The sequence below is a fragment of the Dryas octopetala genome, chromosome 5 (genome assembly GCF_963921425.1).
Source record: "Dryas octopetala chromosome 5, drDryOcto1.1, whole genome shotgun sequence".
Lineage (NCBI taxonomy): Eukaryota > Viridiplantae > Streptophyta > Magnoliopsida > Rosales > Rosaceae > Dryas > Dryas octopetala.
The window spans coordinates 16026383-16047598 of NC_141370.1; the positions used below are offsets into that span (position 1 = coordinate 16026383).

At 42.5% G+C, this 21216-nt stretch overlaps 1 protein-coding gene and 1 long non-coding RNA gene across 4 annotated transcripts; both read right to left on the reverse strand.

Moving 5' to 3' along the window:
• Window positions 1–242: 242 nt before the first annotated feature.
• Window positions 243–5823, reverse strand: LOC147284899 (uncharacterized). Of its 3 annotated transcripts, XR_015122368.1 has the most exons (9): window positions 5716–5793; window positions 5577–5631; window positions 5353–5439; window positions 4992–5171; window positions 3179–3278; window positions 2897–3015; window positions 1963–2186; window positions 975–1130; window positions 243–658 (listed from the first exon to the last, which is right to left on the reverse strand). It is a non-coding gene; the product is annotated as an uncharacterized LOC147284899 (long non-coding RNA). The 3 variants fall into 3 exon arrangements; XR_015122367.1 differs by having other exon boundaries at window positions 5577–5823; XR_015122369.1 differs by lacking the exons at window positions 1963–2186; window positions 2897–3015; window positions 3179–3278; ... (2 more) ...; window positions 5577–5631; window positions 5716–5793 and adding exons at window positions 1263–1498; window positions 1595–1642.
• Window positions 5824–7350: 1527 nt separating this feature from the next.
• On the reverse strand, window positions 7351–8961 carry LOC147284900 (GDSL esterase/lipase At5g55050-like). Its single transcript, XM_086243815.1, has 3 exons — window positions 8688–8961; window positions 8191–8336; window positions 7351–7458 (listed from the first exon to the last, which is right to left on the reverse strand). The coding sequence occupies exons 1-3, from the start codon at window positions 8959–8961 to the stop codon at window positions 7351–7353; spliced, it is 528 nt and encodes a 175-aa protein (XP_086099941.1).
• Window positions 8962–21216: the final 12255 nt, after the last annotated feature.

Sequence of the window (21216 nt, forward strand, 5' to 3'; positions counted from 1 at the left end):
ATATCAGTTTATTTTCCCAAAATAGAAATCTATTCTCTATAGCATTTCAGTTTTTATATTAGAATTGATCTAATATATTTCGAAATTAGAGTTATGTGACCTGTTTTGATATCGGGTTTATTTTCAAAAAACTGATATAATTGGTTAACACCATTGAACCATCTAGAGCATATTTATTTAGTGGCCAATTTTACCTGCATAGATAAGCTAAACTGATTCATTTCATTCAACAATCCATTCCATTCATCAAATGTCATATATTTCAAAGGACCCAAAAGTTGTCATATCACAAAAATTAGGGGGAGATCTCATCATCTCTAACTACCCCTTCCTTCAAATATGTCTAAGCTAGCTAGGCTAGGCATCACTTAAAACTACCCTTTACAAAAACTATTAGGCAGTAGGCTAGGCATGCATTTTTCCAAAAAACTAGGCAGGGGGCATGCAATTCCCTATTCCCCTTTACAAAATATGGGCATGGCAGCATTTAAATTAATTGATCTAAGCTCTATAATATCCACAAAATGGCACATCCAGCCATCACCACATATACCTAAGCCTACACATAATTCAAGTTAACAAAGTCACCCCATTCTTCTCGAACATCATCAATTTGGTCTTTGGTGTAACTGCATCGCTTGATCTTTGATTTGCTCCACTGAAAACACAAAGGAAAATTGCATTAGCTCAATAGTAAGGTAGCTTAAAGCTTGCTCATACTAAAATAATGCTTGCAGCTAGCTTTTGCAAATTCACATAACTAACACCATGGGAAATAAATGCTAGACAACTTTTCAAAGGTTAAGAGAAATTAGACATGCAGTAGAATGGTTAAGTTTGATGTATTATTAGTGACAAACAAAAGAGAACTTAGTACAAGTTGAATGCTTACATAAGAAAGGAACAATATATAGCATGTAGAAAACAGAATTTTGACAACCATGATAATGGCCAAGTGTGGTTTTGGTACTGACCAGTTTTTTAAGGCAGGTTCAGATGGAACCCTTCTTTACTGCAAGGAGAAACAAGAGATGGCAAACAGAAAGTATAGTGCTTAATCTTATAATTTGATTAAGCAAGGAGAAACAAGAGATGCCAATTTGACAGCCACCTTAAACTCTCTATCCTTCCTGCAGGTTTAAATGAGTAGAGCAATCAAATACAATGAAGTTCAAAACCCAGAAAGAACTATAAAAAAATACGTAAAGAAAAACAAAAAGACAAACAAGCAGTGACACGGTGACACCTCACTGGGAAAATACCTCTTTGAACCTGATGGCCCAGCACGACCGTCTTTTTCAGGTAACTTAACCAAAAAATCATTTGAATCAAATGGCAATGACCCAGCTGTATATAAGCTTTTCCTGCCATCATAGGCCGGCATTCTCTTGCCCAAATGTGACTCAGAGTACATATAAACAATGTTTATCTTCAGTAAACATTTATGCAAACAGTACAATGTTTATCTTCAGTAATTATGGTCAACATCCAATGCGACCTTTCAAAAAGGGTATCACTATAATTAGCATGCATGAAAAAATGGCAGGCATAAAAAAGGTTCAAGAAAATCAGTTAATCATCTAAACACCCTTACCCAGAATTGTAAGGCACCAAGAAAAAACGATTGCTTTTTCCTTGCTGAAAACGAGTTGCCATGTAGGTTGATCAAAGATTGGACTTATATCAAAGAGTGGTTACATTCAGGCACTGAACTTGTTAGTAAAATACAAGGCTGAAAACAATAAATAAATAACCAAATCTAAATGCCACTTTCAAGCATATTTTTTTAACAGGGGAGGAAAACATAAGCAACATCATTGATGTATTGGTTATGAAAACACACACACACACACACACACAAAATATAGATGACCATAGTCCATAAACAAGTAATTCCATAAAGAAAAAGAAGAAGAAAAAAAAATTCAGAATGAGTAAAAGAAGCTAAGAAAGGTAGTGTACCAGTGACTCGGTGGAAAAGCTGAGTATCAGAATTTGAGATACAATGAGAAGATGGGTGGTTTAGAGCTGCTTTTAAATTGGGTTTCATCCTACAACTCCGAGTAGCACTTTTACCACAAGGAGAAATCTGAATGTGTATGTTTTGAGAGTTCTTTTTCCCTAAAGTATTGACAACACCAAACATCTTCGAAAGTTTCTTGAAAACCTTGTTGCATATTTAATCCCTGCATTAAGTAAACAGAAAATATAATATGTGAGAAATAAAGTTATATCAGCACAATGAACTGATTCATAGGACAACTACCCACTTGAATGAGAACTGTCTGCTACACAAACATAAGAAAAAATAAATCATTAAACATCAAAAATTTTGAATTTGGTTATGTCATTAGATAAAGCACTAGGCTTCTATAATAATTTCTAAGGGCCTCCTTAAGAGAATGTATAATAAAGTAAAAAGAATTTAGTTATTTCTTTCTCAACATATTGTTTCTTAATTTCTTGGTTGTGGAGACTCCAACCTCAGGGGAGAGGACTATATTCATTACTTCAGATAGATCAAAATTACAAAATATCATATAAAAGAAACCATGTAAGTAATAGCATCAGGAAGAAAAATCATAGTTGACCTTTATACATACTCTCAATGGATTCTTTCAAATCGGGGCTTAAACAAAACCTCAACTCAACATGTAAAGAACCATCTACCTCAAAAATGATTAGGAAATTAGTTGAAAAAAAGGTAACCATATGCTTTAATTACCACACACCAATTTATTTAATCACTTTGATTTGTACAGATTTTTATAGGAGCTTTGATTTTACAGTTGAAACATTGGAGAGGGTTTAAAATTTGTAATACAATTCTTAGAACAAATTATACCAATAAATGCTCCTTCCTTTCCTAAGGTAAAAAGTAAGCAAACAAACTTACAAGTAAACCTGGCAATAGAAATGTGAACTCCCAGAAAAATGAGTTCTTAAACCCTTGTCAAGATTTTTAATAGCTTAGATGGCTTCAACTGCAATAGCTATGTTCACATCTGTTATGAGCTGCGGGAAAAAGATAGGCATTGAGAGAAAGGGATTGTAGAGGATAAAAAAATCATTTATGTGGTAGATCAGCTGTACTGTTACATTGGAAATGCAATTGACAAAGGACAATGTTGAGGTTGGAAGATGAAAATAGTTTGTTCAACTAAAAATAAATAAGTACCTTCTTTAACGTCCGACATATTTCTGTAAAATCACCAGGGGATATTCTTTTAGTTGAAGCAAGCTTGGCTAGCAGAGGAAGTCCAAGCAACCACAAGAGCCTTTAAAAGGGTAAATTAATAGTATTTAAGGACAATGGATGGTAATATTAACAGAGAGGGAAGATGAGAACTGATAAAGCCAGCTAATAAGATAAAAATGCCACAGGTCCATAACCAAATTTAAGAGGAAGTCCCATCATTAGAAGCCACAGAGCTGTATGACAACTGAGAATTGAACCTTGAAGGCTTGAACAGGTCCAATCCAATCAATAACAACTCTATGTTGACCAAAAATAAAAAAAATAAACAATAACAACTCTATGGTATATCTACTTGTTTTCTACCAAATTCTTGATTCCCTATAGAAGTTTTTCTCAGATTCCTTGCATTGTACTCGGCTCTAATATACACACACTGAATTAATTATGAACCACTGCCTAATCAACTTGTTTTAGTAATCAATAGTAATAAACAGCCACACCCACCTTTTTTAAATCATCATGCGCGCTTAACTTGTACTGACCCTTTATGCAGGGTTCCCCTTAATAATGCAATTTAAAATCAAGAAACACAGTTACAAACTGACAATTGGAAGGCATAATGACAGAGTTGATTGTCAATCATTCATCATATTAGTAATAGATGGTATATGAAGTAACCTTCCCCAGTATTCACATATATATGAGCAACAGAAGAAACCCAAGAAATGTTGTGTTTATAATTCTGTCAGTATATATTTTGTTTCTAATAAAACATTTTCATATTATTGTTACTATTATTATATATATGTGATGGACACCTCAGTCCATCAGCATATGCATATTGTAACACCACCACCACCAACAAAACATAGAAATAATTCTAGAATAAGTTGAAAGGTAATGCCAAACCCTGAAAGTCTGAAACCCATGTGCCCTGCCTGCCTCAGAATCAAAATTGGCTACTCACAAGTCACTACTCATCACGGTCTTATTATTCCCACTTGGTACTTATATGCTACCAATTGGTTGAAGGGGGTGCTTCTCTGTTTTGTACACTCGCGACAAATTAAGGCCCTCCCAATAATCTCTTACAGAGAGAGAGAGAGAGACAGCTGACCCAGACCAATTCGAGTAGGTTGAGAATTGAATTTTAGTTTCTATAATGGCTAGGCTTTAAATGAATGAATGGACCACAAACTGAAGCATGAGCAAGTGTAAAGGACGACGTTAATACATAATACATTTATCTTTTGTTTTTCACTCCTATTTTGGTTAGGGGAAGTACGAGACAAACAACAGAACTAGTCATTACTACCCAATTAATTATGCTATTTTGTTTTCATGGGAATTCAACTTGTAGGTCAGACTGGAAAATCATTCACAAATAATTATCTTACTAGCAAAGAATAAGAAATGGATTTACTGCTGGAATCTAGGATGATGAAGTACTTTCTAGCTTAAACATGCACTACATAGCATGGGGTTGATTTACCAAACAAATTAGCTCCAAATGCTTTCTATGACATGAACAAATACCAAATTGATTTCATTCTACGTCCATAACAACTTGAGTATATCAATAGATCCATAACAACTTGATTGGTGCTGTAGCATTGGATATTTGAATAATGCTTCAAAAAGTAAAAGCAACCTCTTAGGAACATGGGAACTTGGCAAGATGGACCAGTGGAGGATTATTAAACTTTGAGTTTACACAATTAACATATGAAAATATCATCCCAGCAATCTAGATCTAACAAGACATTTTATATTAAACAAAATGTAAGCTTACCTGTGAAGACAACAATGCCAACTTTCAGTCTTCAACTTGGCATTGTTCAACTTGTAATAACCATTGTGAATGCTGTCTTCAACTTGGCTTGTTCCCGCTGAACATTGATCAAACAATTACAGGATGCAAGTAATCTCAACAGGAACCACCTCTGTCCTCCCACGCCTAGAGTCATAAACCCTAAAGTAATCTCAAATGTATTAAATAGAAAAATTAACTAATAAAATTAATCACAAACCAAATTGAATCACAAAAATAAAAAACAAATGAAGTATGGAAACCCCAAAGAAAAACCCCAATATTCCTGGCCGTATCAACAAAACCTAAAAGAAAATAAATAAGAAATTAATAGATGAGTAACCTGAAGCTCAGGGTGACGGCGCAGGTACCAGAGATGATGAACGCCACTTTCTTTCCAGGTTATTCTCAGGTACCAGGGCTTCAAATTCTTGCAATATAGATTTGACTAGGTTTTCAGAAAGAGAGATAAGGATTGCGAAAAGGAGAGATATAGAGGGAAGTAAAGAAACGGTGAAAGAAGAAGAGAAAGAGAGAAGAGAGAGAGAGAGATGGAAGAAATCTAACCCCAGGGATTCGCAGAGAAAAGAGACGAGCTGATATCAGGATGACCTAGGTTTTGCTGAGAGAGATGAGAGGAGTAAGGGCTTGAGTGAGAAACAAAAGAGAGAGATAGAGAGTAGAAGGAGATCGATGAAAGGAGTACCTAGCGATGAAGGAGATCGTCGAGATGAAGGAGGTCGCGATGAAAGAGAGAGTGTGAGTGTGTCTGGATGTGGCTCTATCAGAGTCACAGAAGTGAGTGTAGGTCGTGTTTTGAGTTCTGTTTTAGGCAAAAAAAAGAAATTAAGTTCTATGAACAGTAGCGCCTTTTTTCTTGGCACTAACCTTGCGATCAGTTTTTTATTTTAGATATCACTTTTAATGAATAGTTAAGTAAATTGAGAAACTTAAGATATCATATTGAAAAACTTGGTGATTTATAAAATATTATATATATCAGTTTTTGAAAAAAAAACACATAAGCGATATTAAAAACCCTATTATATCGAATACCTTTAAAACTGATATTAATGTAGTGATATGTATGAGCTTTTTTGTAGTAGTGAGAGCCACAGTTTGTGTGTAAAATGTTTGAGCAAGCTAGTTTAGTTCCTCATGACATACACCCAAGGAGTTAAATTTCAATTTTTGAGGGTATCGAAATTTTATCACACAACTATAAATATTTTGCTAGAATTTCGCCGAAATGTTCAAATTTCGCGAAATTTCGCCGAAATTTGGCGAAATTTCGCTCAGAGAAATACAAACCCAACTCTTTTTCATGAAGTTTATAGATCTTCGTCTGTCTTGGCATGATTGGGGAGGGAGGAGAGAGACGGGTGAGAAGAGAGAAGAGATGGGGAGGGAGAGGAGGAAGAGAGGGAAGATCTGCGAGGATTGACGCAGAGAAGGGAGATGGAGGAGAGAGAAGAGATATATCATTTCGGCGTGTGTTCATCATATATGATAAAATTTCGCGAAATTCTAGCAGGTGTGCTGTGTACGTTGTGTTGGGTTTTGCTTTTGCTTTCGTGTGTGTTCATCATATATGATATATCATATATTCAACTTGCAAGTTTGCAACACAGTGGCTGGGGAGAGAGATATATGAGAGGAAAGAAGAAAGTACGGAAATGATAAGAAGGAAAGAAAAAAAAAAAGTTAAAAAAAGAAAAAGGTGTAGCTGTCAAGCCGTGTAGGATTTATTGGGATTTGGGGGTTTGACTATTTGAGCAATTAGAAGGAAAAAAAAATAATTTAGAGTTTTGTTTGGCATTTTTTGGGTTTTGTTTAGTTATTTTTAAACCTTAAACCATAACACATTTTTATATAAAAAATAATTAAAAATATTCTAAAAGACATAAATCTTAATATCTTATACCATATTTTAAAGAATATAGAATATATAAAGTTTAGTGTATATATTATAGAGTATAAAGAGTAATAGGGTATATAAAGTATATAGGATTTAGTGTATAAATTATAGAGTATAAAAAATATATTAATTTCATTTATTCATTGTACTAATTTTATTTAACAGTATTTGTCTCCAGCGTGCATTATATTCATCTTATATCACATAAAACTTACTATATAATTTGGTTTCTTCAATATTTTTTATCAATTTAGTAGATAATATGCTAAATAAACATATGGTAAAGTTTCATTCAAAATTTCCGTATTTTGATAGCAATTTCCGTCATTTCCGTCTAATTTTTGTCAAAATTTAAAAATCTTCGAAATTTCCGTCGAAATTTTCATCGAAATTTTCATCGAAATTTCCTCGAAACTCGAAATTTTATTCCTTGCATACACCCGACTCATTTGAAACACGTGCAGCTGGACAACATCCAATTGCAGGAACACTTATAATCCCAAATTTTCGAGCTCCCAGCTCGTATAAACCCTGAAATTGATAATCACATACATGCGGTTGTACAATACTTTAATTCTTCACTAATTAAGAAAAGAAATAACCCAAATAATATCTATATATATGCTAGTTTCTTTTCTAATTAATTAGCTTATATATCATATTTCTAATAAATGTGAGATGTACTTGTGTGAGGCTCACTTATACATGTAAGACAATGCATCTTCATTAGAGAAATAGTACATAATTAAGATAGTTAATTAGTTGAGATTGTGCAAAAAAAACAATGTTATTGGTAACACATCTCTAATAATAATTAAAATAAAAATATTTGCATTATTAATAAAAGTACGTAAGAGTACGCAAGTCTCATTTTTAATGGAGATGTACGATATCGATGTAGTAATAAATAGTTTTATCTAGTAAGGAATAATTTACACACCTGTAAATGGTTATGATACGTGGATTTAAGATTTTCCATGTACTCCACCTTATCTAAGACCGAGTAATTTGAATTCAAATCCACAAGATCGAAGAGGTCGTTGCTTCCAATACTAATTAATGATAAACAAAGACTTGGAAAGCATTGTATCAGTTGACTGGGGACCAATTAGTTTTGTAAAATTTCCACGGACCGTCGCAAATTGTTTGATCTGCTCCTCGAGTGGAAGAACCTCATGCTACAATTAATTAATCAATTAATTAATGAAAAAATGGAATTAATCAAAGAAGTAAGATTCTTAGGGTGGTTAATTAATTAATTACAAATTTCCTTTTTCCAGTTTGGTGGAATATGCCGGATCCTCCTGATGCAAAGTTGATTCCCTGCAGTATACCCCTTTTGAAAGTGGAGGGTTGTCTGATAACATACAAGAAAGGTGGCGGACTTCTCTGGTACCCAAACAGTCTCACTGCGCATATACATACATCAACAAAAATAATCACAACCAATTTAATTCGATCATAATATGGGAATTAATGAATTGAGCTCATCATCCATCTTTCTAATGAAATACACTAATTAATATTATTATCAATTAGTTAATTTCATGATGCAGTCCTGAAATTAATACGGAATATAAGAAAGCGTGTGAACGCTTATAATCCAGGATTCGAACACTCATCCTTAAGCATTTGAACGCTCACTCATATCCAACATATTAATTCCCCATGTCTCATCCCGTATTAGAGAAAAAATCGTTGTTATTTTGCTTTTAAGTTGTTGCGTGCATGTGAATATATAGAGACTAATATGATCGTACCAATTTGGTCAGCGCTGTTAAGGCCATTGCTGAACCTTCCGGTGGGCACAGAATAAGGAAAATCAATCCCATTGGGACTGAAATCTGCCCTTGATAGACTTAAGTTCAACCAATTGTTGGTACCCACATCCGCAGTTGAGTCTCCAAATATGAAAATAGCTGCAGGTACCTTATCACCTTCATCTGCATTAATAATGGCTACGTGTCCCCCCAGATCAGAAAAGAGAACCAAGAAAGAAAATATTGAAAGGCAAAGTAGCTTTGCCTTTGCCATAACCATAACGAACAGATCGAAGGGCTAGCTAGCTAGCTATATATATCTATTGCCGTCCAAGGTTCCAATTTGGCTTCCTTCTCTTTATGTACTTCTCATTCTGATACCAAGTGCTAGACTTTATATTAGGGGAAGTCCCAATTAATGAACAACCAGGTGATGCTATGATGTCACTGTCCCAGCCTCTATATTAACAAAGAACTTGATTTTATATGGCGGATTCACCTAGCATGAGTATACACACGTGTGTGTGTTTATGTGTATGTATGCTTGCTGCACACAGCCTAATTCACCAGCATCTTGACAATCTAAAAAGTTAAAAATCCAATGCGTTCTCTTTCTGAAACTTCTTCTGGTAATCACGAAAAATAATATATATTGTTTAAAATATAAAAGTTTACTCTTATATAATAATGGGTTAATTGGATATTAATCCCTCAAATTCTTTTTTTAAAGCCTCCAACCCATTGACTTTTTTTTTTTTGGGCCAAACCATTGACTTTTTAATTCATAGATTAAGCCCAATTTAAAAAATTGCAAACACCTAGGATTAAAAACACACCTAAAACTATTTTATAATCACAAAGTCTGCCATTGTCATTAATAAGAGTAAATGAATTAAATTTATAAATTTTGGAGATTTAATTGATAGATTTTCAAGATTGAGTGTAATAAATTTTATTCATAATTAATTCAAATCAACCAAAAAAAATAAAAAAAATAATGTATGTATATAAAATCATTGTAGGTGTATATATATATATATATATATATATATAATTTACACACAAAAAAAAATAGTAGGTGCACCGTGCATAAAATTAACAAGAAAAAAACAATAGGTGTACAAAATAAACACGAAAAAAACTCAGTAGGTTCACAAATAAACATGAAAAAAACCAATAGGTGCACAAAATAAGCATGAAAAAATCAATAGGTGCACAAAATAAACAAAAAAAAAAAAAAAAAAGCTAGTAGGTGTATAAAACAAGTATCTTAGTTAATCTTATATTATTTTTTGGGTAGTCTAGCTCGTATTATTGTTATTATATAAATTTGATATTAATTATAATATAGCAAAACTAATTTTCAAAATAAAAAAAAAATTTCAAAGTTGAAACAAGTAACAATAATATATATCATTTCAATAAAAAAATTGAAATATTATTAATTAATGGAGATAAATAGCATTAACTACTTCTAATATTACCTAAATAGGGTAAAGGGTATCTTAGGGAAACAACAAACTTTTAGTTTTAAATTAAACTGACTCATCCAACAATATAAGGAAAGGTTAATGTGGACACTAGTTAAAGGGTTAAACCTCTCAAAAAAAAAAAATTATGTTGGGTTACAATTAGGAAAAATTATATTCTGGTGGTTTATCCTAATTTACTATATTATAAATAGAATAAATTAACGGGAAGTAATGTTTTCTTGTTAGAAAATTATTTATTAAACTCGAGCTTGAACTCCATCATATATTTTCACTAGCTAGACCTCAACTCGAACTCAGTGAAAATTATTAAACCATTAAGCTCATGTTTTATAAATAGTACTTTTTAATTCAAACTATGTAAAGCTCTAGTACTCCACTTTATTCATTTCTAACCTTAATTAAAAATATATAATATATTTAATTACCATCATTATCATGCATGCACATGCATATATATATATATATATGTATCCATTTTTATTTCTTTCTTGAATTATTTACATTTCATTTTCAGTTTCATTAGCGGACAAATTCCTCAGAAGTAACTACTGGTTTTGGACTAAAACGAATAGGAAAAAAAAACAATAAAAAATATAACGATTGTCTGGGTTTTTGATTGTTGTTTTAAATAAATAGAAAGATTGTTGATCCTTCAAATTGTTGTCTTTGTTTTCTCTTGGTTGTATAGTTAATTTCTACTTCTTTCGAATCTTTCCTAGTTAGAAACGATGTCATGTGCAGACGCCGCATAGGCGCATATATATAGTTCTCAGCTTGTCAAGAAGTAATGCTGTCCTCCATAAACTCAATAATATATTAAGAATTAAGAATATTCTTGAAATGATTATACTTGTCTCATTTGATAATTCCCATTAAAAACTTAGAGATTTTTTATTTTTTTTTTCAAAATAATTAAGAGGGGAGATTTTCACACTCCTATTTTGTACATTTAATTACTAGCATATATTCTCCTTATTTGTATGCTTCATTCTCTTTTTGTTTATTCAATTACCAAAGCAAAAAAGTTCATTAAAACAAAAGAAAGAAGAACGACAAATTAATTAATATACAAAATTAAAATGTGAAAATCGTCCTCCATAATTAACGTGGGCATTCATTATTATCATTTTAATTGGTAAGTTGGAATTGGAATTTAAAATTTTTGTAGTTTGATGACAATTTGGTTTTCTAATTAATACCTATTACCTCCAATATCTCATCTTGTTTTTCATTCAAGTTCGAATCCTTGAATCCCATCTTTGAAGATGTCTTAAATGAAGTACTAAACTTTGGACCAAAAGGAAATCTTTGAAGATAAATCTTCACGTACTGTTACTTTTCCCTTTTCTTGTTGGCAATCACCATCCATGAACAAAATTAAAGACGCATCACTTCATTTTATTCATAATCGAACCACTTCATTAAGTAGAGATAAGTGCTAAAACCACTTTGTTTGTGGGAAAATCCACATCGATCCGAATAGCCAATCACAGCTCGACACGTGGCTGGTCAACACCCACCTCGGAGTTGACTTTCTATGGTCAAACTTTGACCTCCACATCATCACTGGTCAGCATTTCCTCTGCCAGCTCAGATCGAATTTCCACGCCGGGCCCACCATGTTCGGTCCGAGCCGAACCGATGATCTTTCAATGGATCGAGTGTCCATCTCACCACGGTCATTCCGGTTCGGCTCGGCTCGGCACAGGGCACGGTCTCTTTTCGAGTTCTGGCGTCGACCAGTTAGGGCTCGGAAGGACCCCAGTCTACTGGATCGGCTCGGTCTTGAATCCCATGCCCGATCCGATCACACATGGACTTATGTCTACGCATAAGAACATGTGCTTGTATCGGCTCGGCTCGGCTCTCCGCCGCCATTCCCGGGAAGATCATGCTGGGACGAACCGCCACACTTAAATGCACCTGACACAAATCTTCTGACAGAGGGGATATCAGGCTTGCATTCATGACTACTGGAGCAGTCTGCCTGAACCTTCCAGCCTTGCATTTAATGGAGCATTCAATGCAGCATTGAATGCTGAAGAAGCAGGCAGCTGAGCATGCAACTAGGTCTGACCAGGTGCGTGGGTCTCTGGCAACCATTCATTCACATGCAGGTATCTTACTCATTAAGGTTTCCTTTGCTTATATATATCAAGTCATATGTGCAAAAACTAGGACTACGCATCTACACACAAAACACTTACACAAAATTTCCACTCTCCCAAGAGCATACCCAACTTGCTGAGAATAACCCAGAACATTTGCCTTGTTCTTCCCATTCTCCCAAGTTCTTCCTTTGTTCTTCCTCATCCACCATCAAACACCATCACTGACTTCATCATCGGAGCGTGTTTGGCTGGTACCACACCGGTCCATCTCCCTTGACCTTGTTTCTCTTGCAGGAAGATCTCAACCAGCATCCACTTCATCATCCAGCAAAGCACCTGATCAGCCAGATCAGCTTATCTAAGTTGTTGCATCTACCTTACGAGAATTTGCATCAACAGATTGGCGCCGTCTGTGGGAATTGACTTCAGCCGTTGTGTTCATCACCGCAAGCGCTAAGCTCTTCCTTCACGCGAGTCATCATGACTACCATCTTTCGGGACACCAGCTCTTCCTCAGGAACATCTCAGAATGATGAACAACATCAGCCTGAGACGCCTGAGAAAACGAGGGGAGCACAACTCCCAGGACATCAAAGTCCAAAGGTCCCTCGAAAATCCGAGCTGCCCATAAACTCCTTAAGGAGAGCCGGCGACACCTAGCCGCAGAGAATGCACTCCTGAAGCAGAATAATGAGCTGCTTGCGAAGCAGGCCGAGCTGGCCGGCGAACTTGCACGCCATCGTGCTCGGCTCGAGAATAGTGGGGGATCGGGTTTTCAATCGCGCCGAACCCGAACCGAGCAGGAGGTCCTTTCACCATCTCCTTCTCGGCAAAGCACTCCTGCTGAGCCGAACGACCAGATCGATCGGCAGGACTCGGATCACGTCTTCCCGGGCTTCGAGGACATGCCCCCGGCTGAACAGGCCGAGTGCCTGAACGCCCACCGTCTTCTTCAACGAAAACAGGCGGCTTTCGGGAAACGTGTCCCCAGGAATTCGGGCGGAGACCGTGCCGACCCGAATACAAACCGACGACCCCCGGGCCAATCAAGGTTGGGGGCCAACAGTCCAGTCGGTTCGGCTGAAACCAGGGTCCCGATTGGGGATAGGCTCGGCCCCATCATCGGCCAGGATCCTTCCCCATCAGGAGCTCACTCAGGGAGGCGATCGGTGAGCGACCGACTGGGATCGACTATGATCATGTCGGATCGACGACCGGTGAGCGAGAGGATCACTCGCCAGCCGGTGAGTGAGAGACTCGGTAACCAGGCCGAATGCTCGGGGGAAAATGCGGCCGAGCCGACCCCGCCCGACGTGGAAAATCTTGTCCGGACTCTGGTCCAGGACCAAATCCGGAGCGTCCACGATCGGCTCGGCCACGTCGAGGTCTCCAGGGGATACATCGGTAGGGCCGACCACGGAGAGGAACTCCCCCTCCCGTACACCAGCAGAATCCTGGATGCTGAGGTCTCCCGCGACACCAAACCCCCCAAGATGGATCAGTACGATGGGACCAAGGATCCCTACGACCATCTTGACAGCTTCAGATACGCCATGGAGGCCCGCCAGGCATCTGAAGCCACGAAGTGCAGAATCTTCCCTTCGACCTTGAAGGGCTCGGCTCGGGGATGGTTCCGAACTCTCCAACCGAACTCCATCGATTCATTCTCCGACCTCCGAAGGGCCTTCCTGGCGAGATATCGGGTTGTATCCGAACGACTCTACAACTTGAACGATATGTCGCTCGTTAAGCAGCAGGAAGGGGAGAGCCTCAAGGCCTATCTGATCCGCTTCAACATCGAGTATACGAAGTGTGACGATTGCGACGATAGGTCAGCTAAGAACGCCCTCATGCAAGGTCTGCACGCCGGGGGACTCCGCTCCCACCTAATGAGGAATCCTCCCTCCACTTACGATGAGCTCTCTGCCGAAGCCACTAAGTGGGCGCGGGCTGAGGAGTGGGATGCTCAGGTGGAGGCCCTGAACCCCAGGCCGACCTCGGCCAAAAGGAAGGAGGGAGAGGTTGCAACTCCCAAACCCCAGGTCCAATCCAAGAAGACCAGGACCGAGGAGCCACGCCAACTTCTGGGTAAGGGACCCAAGTTTGTCCAGTACACGGAGTACACTCCCCTCAATGCCGGTCTGGAGACAATCTACTCCAAGGTCAAGGACCAACTCCCAGTTGCAAGGGAGATCAAGGGACCACCCCCAGACAAAATCAAGGAGGGCGTCTTCTGCAAATACCACTCCAATCACGGCCACGTTACGGGTGATTGCTACGCCCTCCGCGACGGGATTGAGACTCTTGCCCGGGCGGGTAAGATCAATCAATTCCTGGCCGGTGGGCCTAGGGTACCCAAGGCCGCGCCGAAGAAGCCCACCAACACCATCGAGGTCCAGGATGCTGCCATCGGATCAATCGGCGGGGGACCAACCTTCGTGGGGAGCTCGAACCGATCCCAGAAGGAGTATGTCAGACAGGCGGCTCAAGCTCACGAGTCCCTGTCGATCCAGGCAGGTCAGCCCAGCACTTCCAAAAGACAGCGGAAGGACTGGGCGCCGGTCACCTTTGAGCCGAACGAGGCAAACGAGATCATCTTCCCCCACTATGATCCGGTCGTCATAGTGGCTGAAGTGGCCGGGACAACCATCGCGCGCTCCTTCGTCGATGGAGGGAGCTCAGTCAACATCCTCTACCACTCTGCGTTCGCGCAGATGGGCATCTGCGAGGATAAGTTGGAGACCGATACACCTGCCTTGGTCGGGTTCGGGGGAGAAGTGGTTCAGCCCCTCGGACACATCTACCTTCCCCTTTCGCTCGGGAAGGGACCGATTAAGAAGACCTGCATGACGTACTTCATTGTCGTCAAGCGGCCGTCAGCCTACAACATCATTCTGGGCAGACCGGCTCTGGTCGACCTTGACTGCATCGTCCATTACGCCAACCTCCTCATCAAATGTCCGGTGGGCGACGACTGCATCGTCATTCAAGGAGACCAGTGCTCGGCTCGGTCATGCTACGCCGCTTCGATCAAGCAGAAGGGTCAGCTGCCGAACTCGCAGGAACTTGACTCCATCGCCGATTCGGGCAGATGGCCGAGGGCGGAGACATTCGACTTCACTTCCGAGCCGAGCTCAGATTCTCGGCCCTTTCCCGCCGAGGCTTGGGAGGAAGTGCCGATCTCGGACGAGACACCGGATCGGCTCGTCCGAGTGGGGACTCAGATCAGCCTCGAGCAGCGCTCCGCCATAATTGACTTCCTCCGTGCCAACGCGGAAGTGTTCGCCTGGTCTTACGATGACATGCCAGGCATATCGTCTGACGTGATCACCCACAGGCTGAACACTGACCCAGGATGCAAACCGGTCCGTCAGAAGAGGAGGTCATACGATCCGGTCCAATACGCCGCCATGGCTGAAGAGGTAACCAAGTTGCAAAACAACGGGTTCATCCGGGAGGTCAACTACCCCGACTGGCTTGCCAACGTGGTCATGGTAAAGAAGAACAATGGGAAGTGGAGGATGTGTGTGGACTTCACCGATCTGAACAGGGCTTGTCCCAAGGATAGCTTTCCCTTGCCCAGAATAGATCAGCTCGTCGATGCAACAGCAGGACATCAGCTCCTCAGCTTCATGGACGCCTACTCTGGATACAACCAGATCCTGATGCACAAGTCCGACCAGGAAGGCACATCTTTCATAACGGATCGCGGCATGTACTGTTACAAGGTCATGCCCTTCGGCCTCAAAAACGCCGGAGCCACCTACCAAAGGCTGGTCAACCACATGTTCAGATCCTCCATCGGCAAATCCGTAGAGGTTTACGTAGATGACATGCTGGTCAAAAGCATCAAGGCGGACGATCACGTCAGGGACCTCTCAGACATGTTCGGAGTCCTGAAGGAGTATCAGATGCGGCTGAACCCAGCCAAATGTGTCTTTGGGGTTCGGTCAGGAAAGTTCCTTAGCTACCTGGTCAGCCAACGGGGGATTGAGGCCAACCCGGAGAAGATCCAGGCCTTGATCAACATGAAGTCTCCAAGGACACGCAAGGAAATCCAGAGTCTGACTGGAAGAGTCGCCGCCCTGAACCGGTTCATCTCGAAGTCCACTGACCGGTGCCTCCCTTTCTTCAAAGCCTTAAGGGGAGCAGGGAAGAGCATAGAATGGACCCCCCAATGCGAGCAGGCTTTTCAAGATCTGAAAAGGCACATGGGGGAACCTCCCATCTTATCCAAACCAGAAGAAGGTGAAGAACTTTTTCTCTACCTCTCTGTCTCTGACTCGGCTCTCAGCTCAGTTCTAGTGAGAGAGGTCGGCGGTGTACAACACCCCGTCTTCTATACGAGCCGAGCCCTCGCCGATGCCGAGACCAGATATCCAAAGTTCGAGAAGATGGCTCTCGCCCTGGTCAGCTCGGCTCGGAAACTGAGACCCTACTTCCAGGCTCATTCAATCGTTGTCTTGACGGATCAGCCGCTCAGACAAATCCTGGCAAAACCCGAGACTTCGGGTCGGCTCATCAGGTGGTCAGTCGAGCTCGGCGAGTTTGACATCATCTACCGTCCCAGGACGGCCATCAAAGGTCAAGCCATGTCGGACTTCATCTGTGAGTCGACCACCTCGACGGAGGATCCGCCGCGCACCGACGCTATGCCAGCGGCGTCTGATCCGAACTCAAACGGCGACCACAGCCAGGTTGACCTCCTCACCTGGACCCTCTATGTGGACGGATCTTCCAACACCATGGGAAGTGGAGCCGGGCTTGTTCTGATCTCCCCAGAACAAGTTGTGATGGAGTATGCCCTTCGCTTCAGATTTCAAGCATCCAACAATGAAGCAGAGTATGAGGCTCTCATCGCCGGACTCAGACTGGCAAAGGAGCTCGGCACAACCAAACTGAACATCTTCAGCGACTCCCAACTCATCGTCAATCAGATATTGGGAGAGTATGAGACTCGAGAACCTAGCATGACTGCCTATCTCGAGAAGACTCGTCTGCTGCTTGGGAACTTCCATGAGTACAAAATATCCCAAATCCCGAGGGCAGAGAACTGCAGAGCCGACGCCTTGGCACGTTTGGCTTCGGCCACAGACACCGGATCCGCTAGACACGTTCCAGTTGAAATCCTGGACAGACCTAGCACCGCCGAAAACGAAGTCACCGTCATGCAGACCGAGGCCGAGCCGAACTGGATGACGCCGATCATCAATTACTTGGTCTCCGGGATCCTTCCCCCGGAGAGGGACAAGGCACGTCTCGTCAAGACGAGGTCGGCTCGGTTCAGCATGATCAATGGTCAGCTCTACAAAAGGAGTTTCTCCCTGCCCTACTTGCGGTGCGTCACTCCCCAAGAAGGTCAGGATGTGCTGAGAGAAATCCACGAGGGGATATGCGGAAACCATTCTGGAGGAAGAGCCCTTGCCTACAAGACAATCAGACAGGGTTACTTCTGGCCAACGCTGAACAAAGACGCAGATCATCTCTCTCGCGCTTGTCTCAGATGCCAGCAATTTGCCGCGGTCCCCCATCAACCTCCCCAGGTTCTGACCTCCATATCCAGCCCCTGGCCGTTCGCGCAGTGGGGACTCGATCTGATCGGTCCTATGCCGAAGGCGAAAGGGCAAGTCACTATGGCCGTAGTAGCAGTCGACTACTTCACCAAATGGGCCGAGGCCGAGCCCCTAGCCACAACCACAGCCGAACGAATGGAGACCTTCGTCTGGAAGAACATCATTTGCCGATTCGGCATGCCGCACACCATCATTGCGGACAATGGCAAACAGTTCGACTGCAAGAAGTTCAGGAGTTTTTGTTCACGTCTGAACATCAACTTGCGCTTCACCGCGCCTTACCATCCGCAGTCAAACGGACAGGTCGAGGCCATCAACAAGATCATCAAGAAGACCCTCAAGACTAAGCTTGATAATGCTAAGGGGAATTGGCCTGAACTCTTGCCAGAGGTGCTTTGGTCTTATCGAACTTCCTATCGCAACTCGACGAAGGAAACACCCTATGCATTGGCGTTCGGAACTGACGCCGTCGTCCCGGTCGAAATGGGGACTCCTTCATTCCGGACCGGCACGTACAATCCCGAGACCAATGACACCGGACTTCGGCTCGGCCTAGACATGATCGAGGAGAGGCGAACCGATGCCAACCTCTGCCGAGCCGCTTACCAACAGAGGATAGCCAAATACTACAATCAAAGGGTCAGACTCAGAAGCTTCGGATTGGGCAATCTCGTCATGAAAAAGAATCCCCTTGCCATCAAGGAGAGTTCGTTCGATCCAAACTGGACCGGACCATACAGAATCACAGGCATAGTCAAGCCTGGCACTTACAACTTGGCCACTCTGGCTGGGAAGCCTCTCAAGCATAGCTGGAACGCTGAACACTTGAAGACTTATTACCAGTAAAATGTAGTTAGGATCGGGGACTGTCCGACCTAACACCCATTCCAATCAATGAAGAGATGAACACATTTTGACTCATTTCTTCTTATTTTTCGAAGCGAACACTGGGGACTCTACTCCTATACACTTTCAACAAAGAGGAAAGATCTAAGTGTTCCCTCCGAAAAAAAAAATAACAAACCCATGTGCCGAGCCGAAGTGCCATTTTCGGCCCGACGCTCGGTACATTACAGACTCATCAGGTCTATAAACTCATGTGTCGAGCGGGCGCGCCATTTCCGGCCCGATGCTCGGCATATTACAGACTCATCAGGTCTATAAACTCATGTGTCGAGCGGGCGCGCCATTTCCGGCCCGATGCTCGGCATATTACAGACTCATCAGGTCTATAAACTCATGTGTCGAGCGGGCGCGCCATTTCCGGCCCGATGCTCGGCATATTACAGACTCATCAGGTCTATAAACTCCCGTGCCGAGCTAGCGCGCCATTTTCGGCCCGATGCTCGACATGGTACAGACTTATCAGGTCTATAAAAATCCCTGTCTGAGCCGAAGTGACTTCCTACAGTCCTAACGTTCAACAGGATATTTCTAAAAGAAAAATATACACTCCAATCGAAACTTTCATCGTGCATGCCGAGCCGATCTGAAAGTGGGTTTGAATATTTTTCTCAAAAAACTGCATTCCTAAAATATCTCAATGGGTATGCCGAGCCCGTCCGAGGTGACTTTTTACTTATCTTGGTTATGCTTATCAGGCTAACCCTAAGACAAGTTCTAACTTATCATTACCATTCATTTTCATTGCGATCGGCATGTCGAGCCGATCCCAGAATGTCTTGGTTTTTATTATTGTCACTTTTATCACTTTCATGTGTTATTGGTTATGTCTTTAGCTTAATTTCCGAGCTGAATTGATAATAACTTAACTCATAAAGAAAATACTGATAAAATAAATAACATAAAACCAAATACAAATTGTTCCAAAAACAATTAAACCCGAGCCACACTTCGGCTCGGGAACAAAAAAACAAAAACAAGATAATATAAAAAACAAAATAAGCCATCATGCAGATCGCTCGGCAGGGCCCTCCAGGATCGGCTCGATGGACTCCTCGGGCGTCTCCTCACCGAGCTGCACCACCTCAACCCCGCCGATCTGCATCTCAGCGTTGGGATCGGATTCGGGGGCCGGAGGGATTGGGGTCGGCTCGTACGTGGGCAGTGGAGGATCTTCCGGAGTCGGCTCGGCTTCAGCGGGGACTTGGCGATCGGGAGGAGGAAGCTCGTCCTGGTGACTCCCCTGGGTATCCTCCCCCTCGTCATCGGACTCGCCAAGGAATGAGACATCCCAGTCCGGCCTCTTCGACTTGATCTCGTCCAGAAGCTCCTTATACCCCTCGAAGTGGGCATCGGCAAGTGCCTGGGCGCTCGGTATTTCAGCTCGACGTCGGAGCTCGGCATTTTCGACCCTCCGTTCGGCCGCCTCGACGTCTCGCTGGAGATCGCCGACATAGTGCCTCAAGTCGGCCACATTTTGCTCCGAGGACGCGAGCTCTTTGCCGAGCCGAGCGACCTCCTCCTCCTTCCTGGCCAGCCTGGACTGCAGACCCTCCGACCGTTCGCGCTCGGCATTGACCGTCCGCTCGGCCTCGGCCAACTTCTCTTTTAGCTCCACGACCCGTGCCCGAAACCTCTCCAGTTTCGCCTCGGCATCGACGGCGGCCTTAGCAGCTTCGAACTGCCTCATGGCGAGCTGCAAGGAAAACATATCTGTTACTAATCCGAACCGAGCGGATAGACAAAATCCGAAGTAAAAAGACTTACCATCATAGCCTGGCGGGATGTGATCAAAGCCTGGTGGCTGAAGCCCGGCTCGCCGTGACCGGTCCACAGCCCCTCCAGCGCCTTCGGCGTCATCACACGCTTAAAGCCCGTGACGAACGGCTCGAGGCAAGGGTCTACCTCCACCGCCTTCGGGGGCCCCGATCCGGACGCCTCGGCACCAGAACCGCTGGGCCCGGCCCGAGCTCTCTTCTCCACCGGGGCCTCGGCCTGGGGAGCTTTCCTCTTCTCTGCCTGCCGAGTCGGTCTCGGCGCAGGAGATCTAGGCTGAGCTGCCGCTGGGGCAGGAACCTGGACCGGCTCGGCAGGGGCCCGCCCCGCGGCCCTCCTCTGGACGCTCCGAGCAGCCTTCCTCCTCAGGCGAGCCTCCAGTTCGGTGGGCGCCATTCCCCTTTCTGCCCTCGGATTCCACCTGGGTACAAACCAGGAGATCCCACTCAACCTGATCTGAGTCGGTCCGAGCAGGAACTTGGTGGACAGGTATTCGGCCGGTGAGTCTCTGATCACGGCGATCTGATCCTTCAGCTCGCCTCGGAGTTTATATTTGCCCCAGCTGACTGCAAGGATGAAACAGAAAAGAGTTAGCCATGAAATACATATATACAGTCATTACAAAATATATACTGATTGCCCTCGGATCGGCCCCAAACTTCCAATGCCCACC

What these genes read in the sequence shown, in the direction of transcription:
- LOC147284900 (XM_086243815.1), bottom strand. Translation starts at nt 8,961, where the DNA reads ATGGCAAAGGCAAAGCTACTTTGCCTTTCAATATTTTCTTTCTTGGTT. An exon ending in TAACAGCGCTGACCAAATTG is followed by an intron (nt 8,337 to 8,687) that starts GTACGATCATAT and finishes GTATATGCGCAG; the next exon opens with TGAGACTGTTTGGGTACCAG. An exon ending in AAACTGGAAAAAGGAAATTT is followed by an intron (nt 7,459 to 8,190) that starts GTAATTAATTAA and finishes TATCAATTTCAG; the next exon opens with GGTTTATACGAGCTGGGAGC.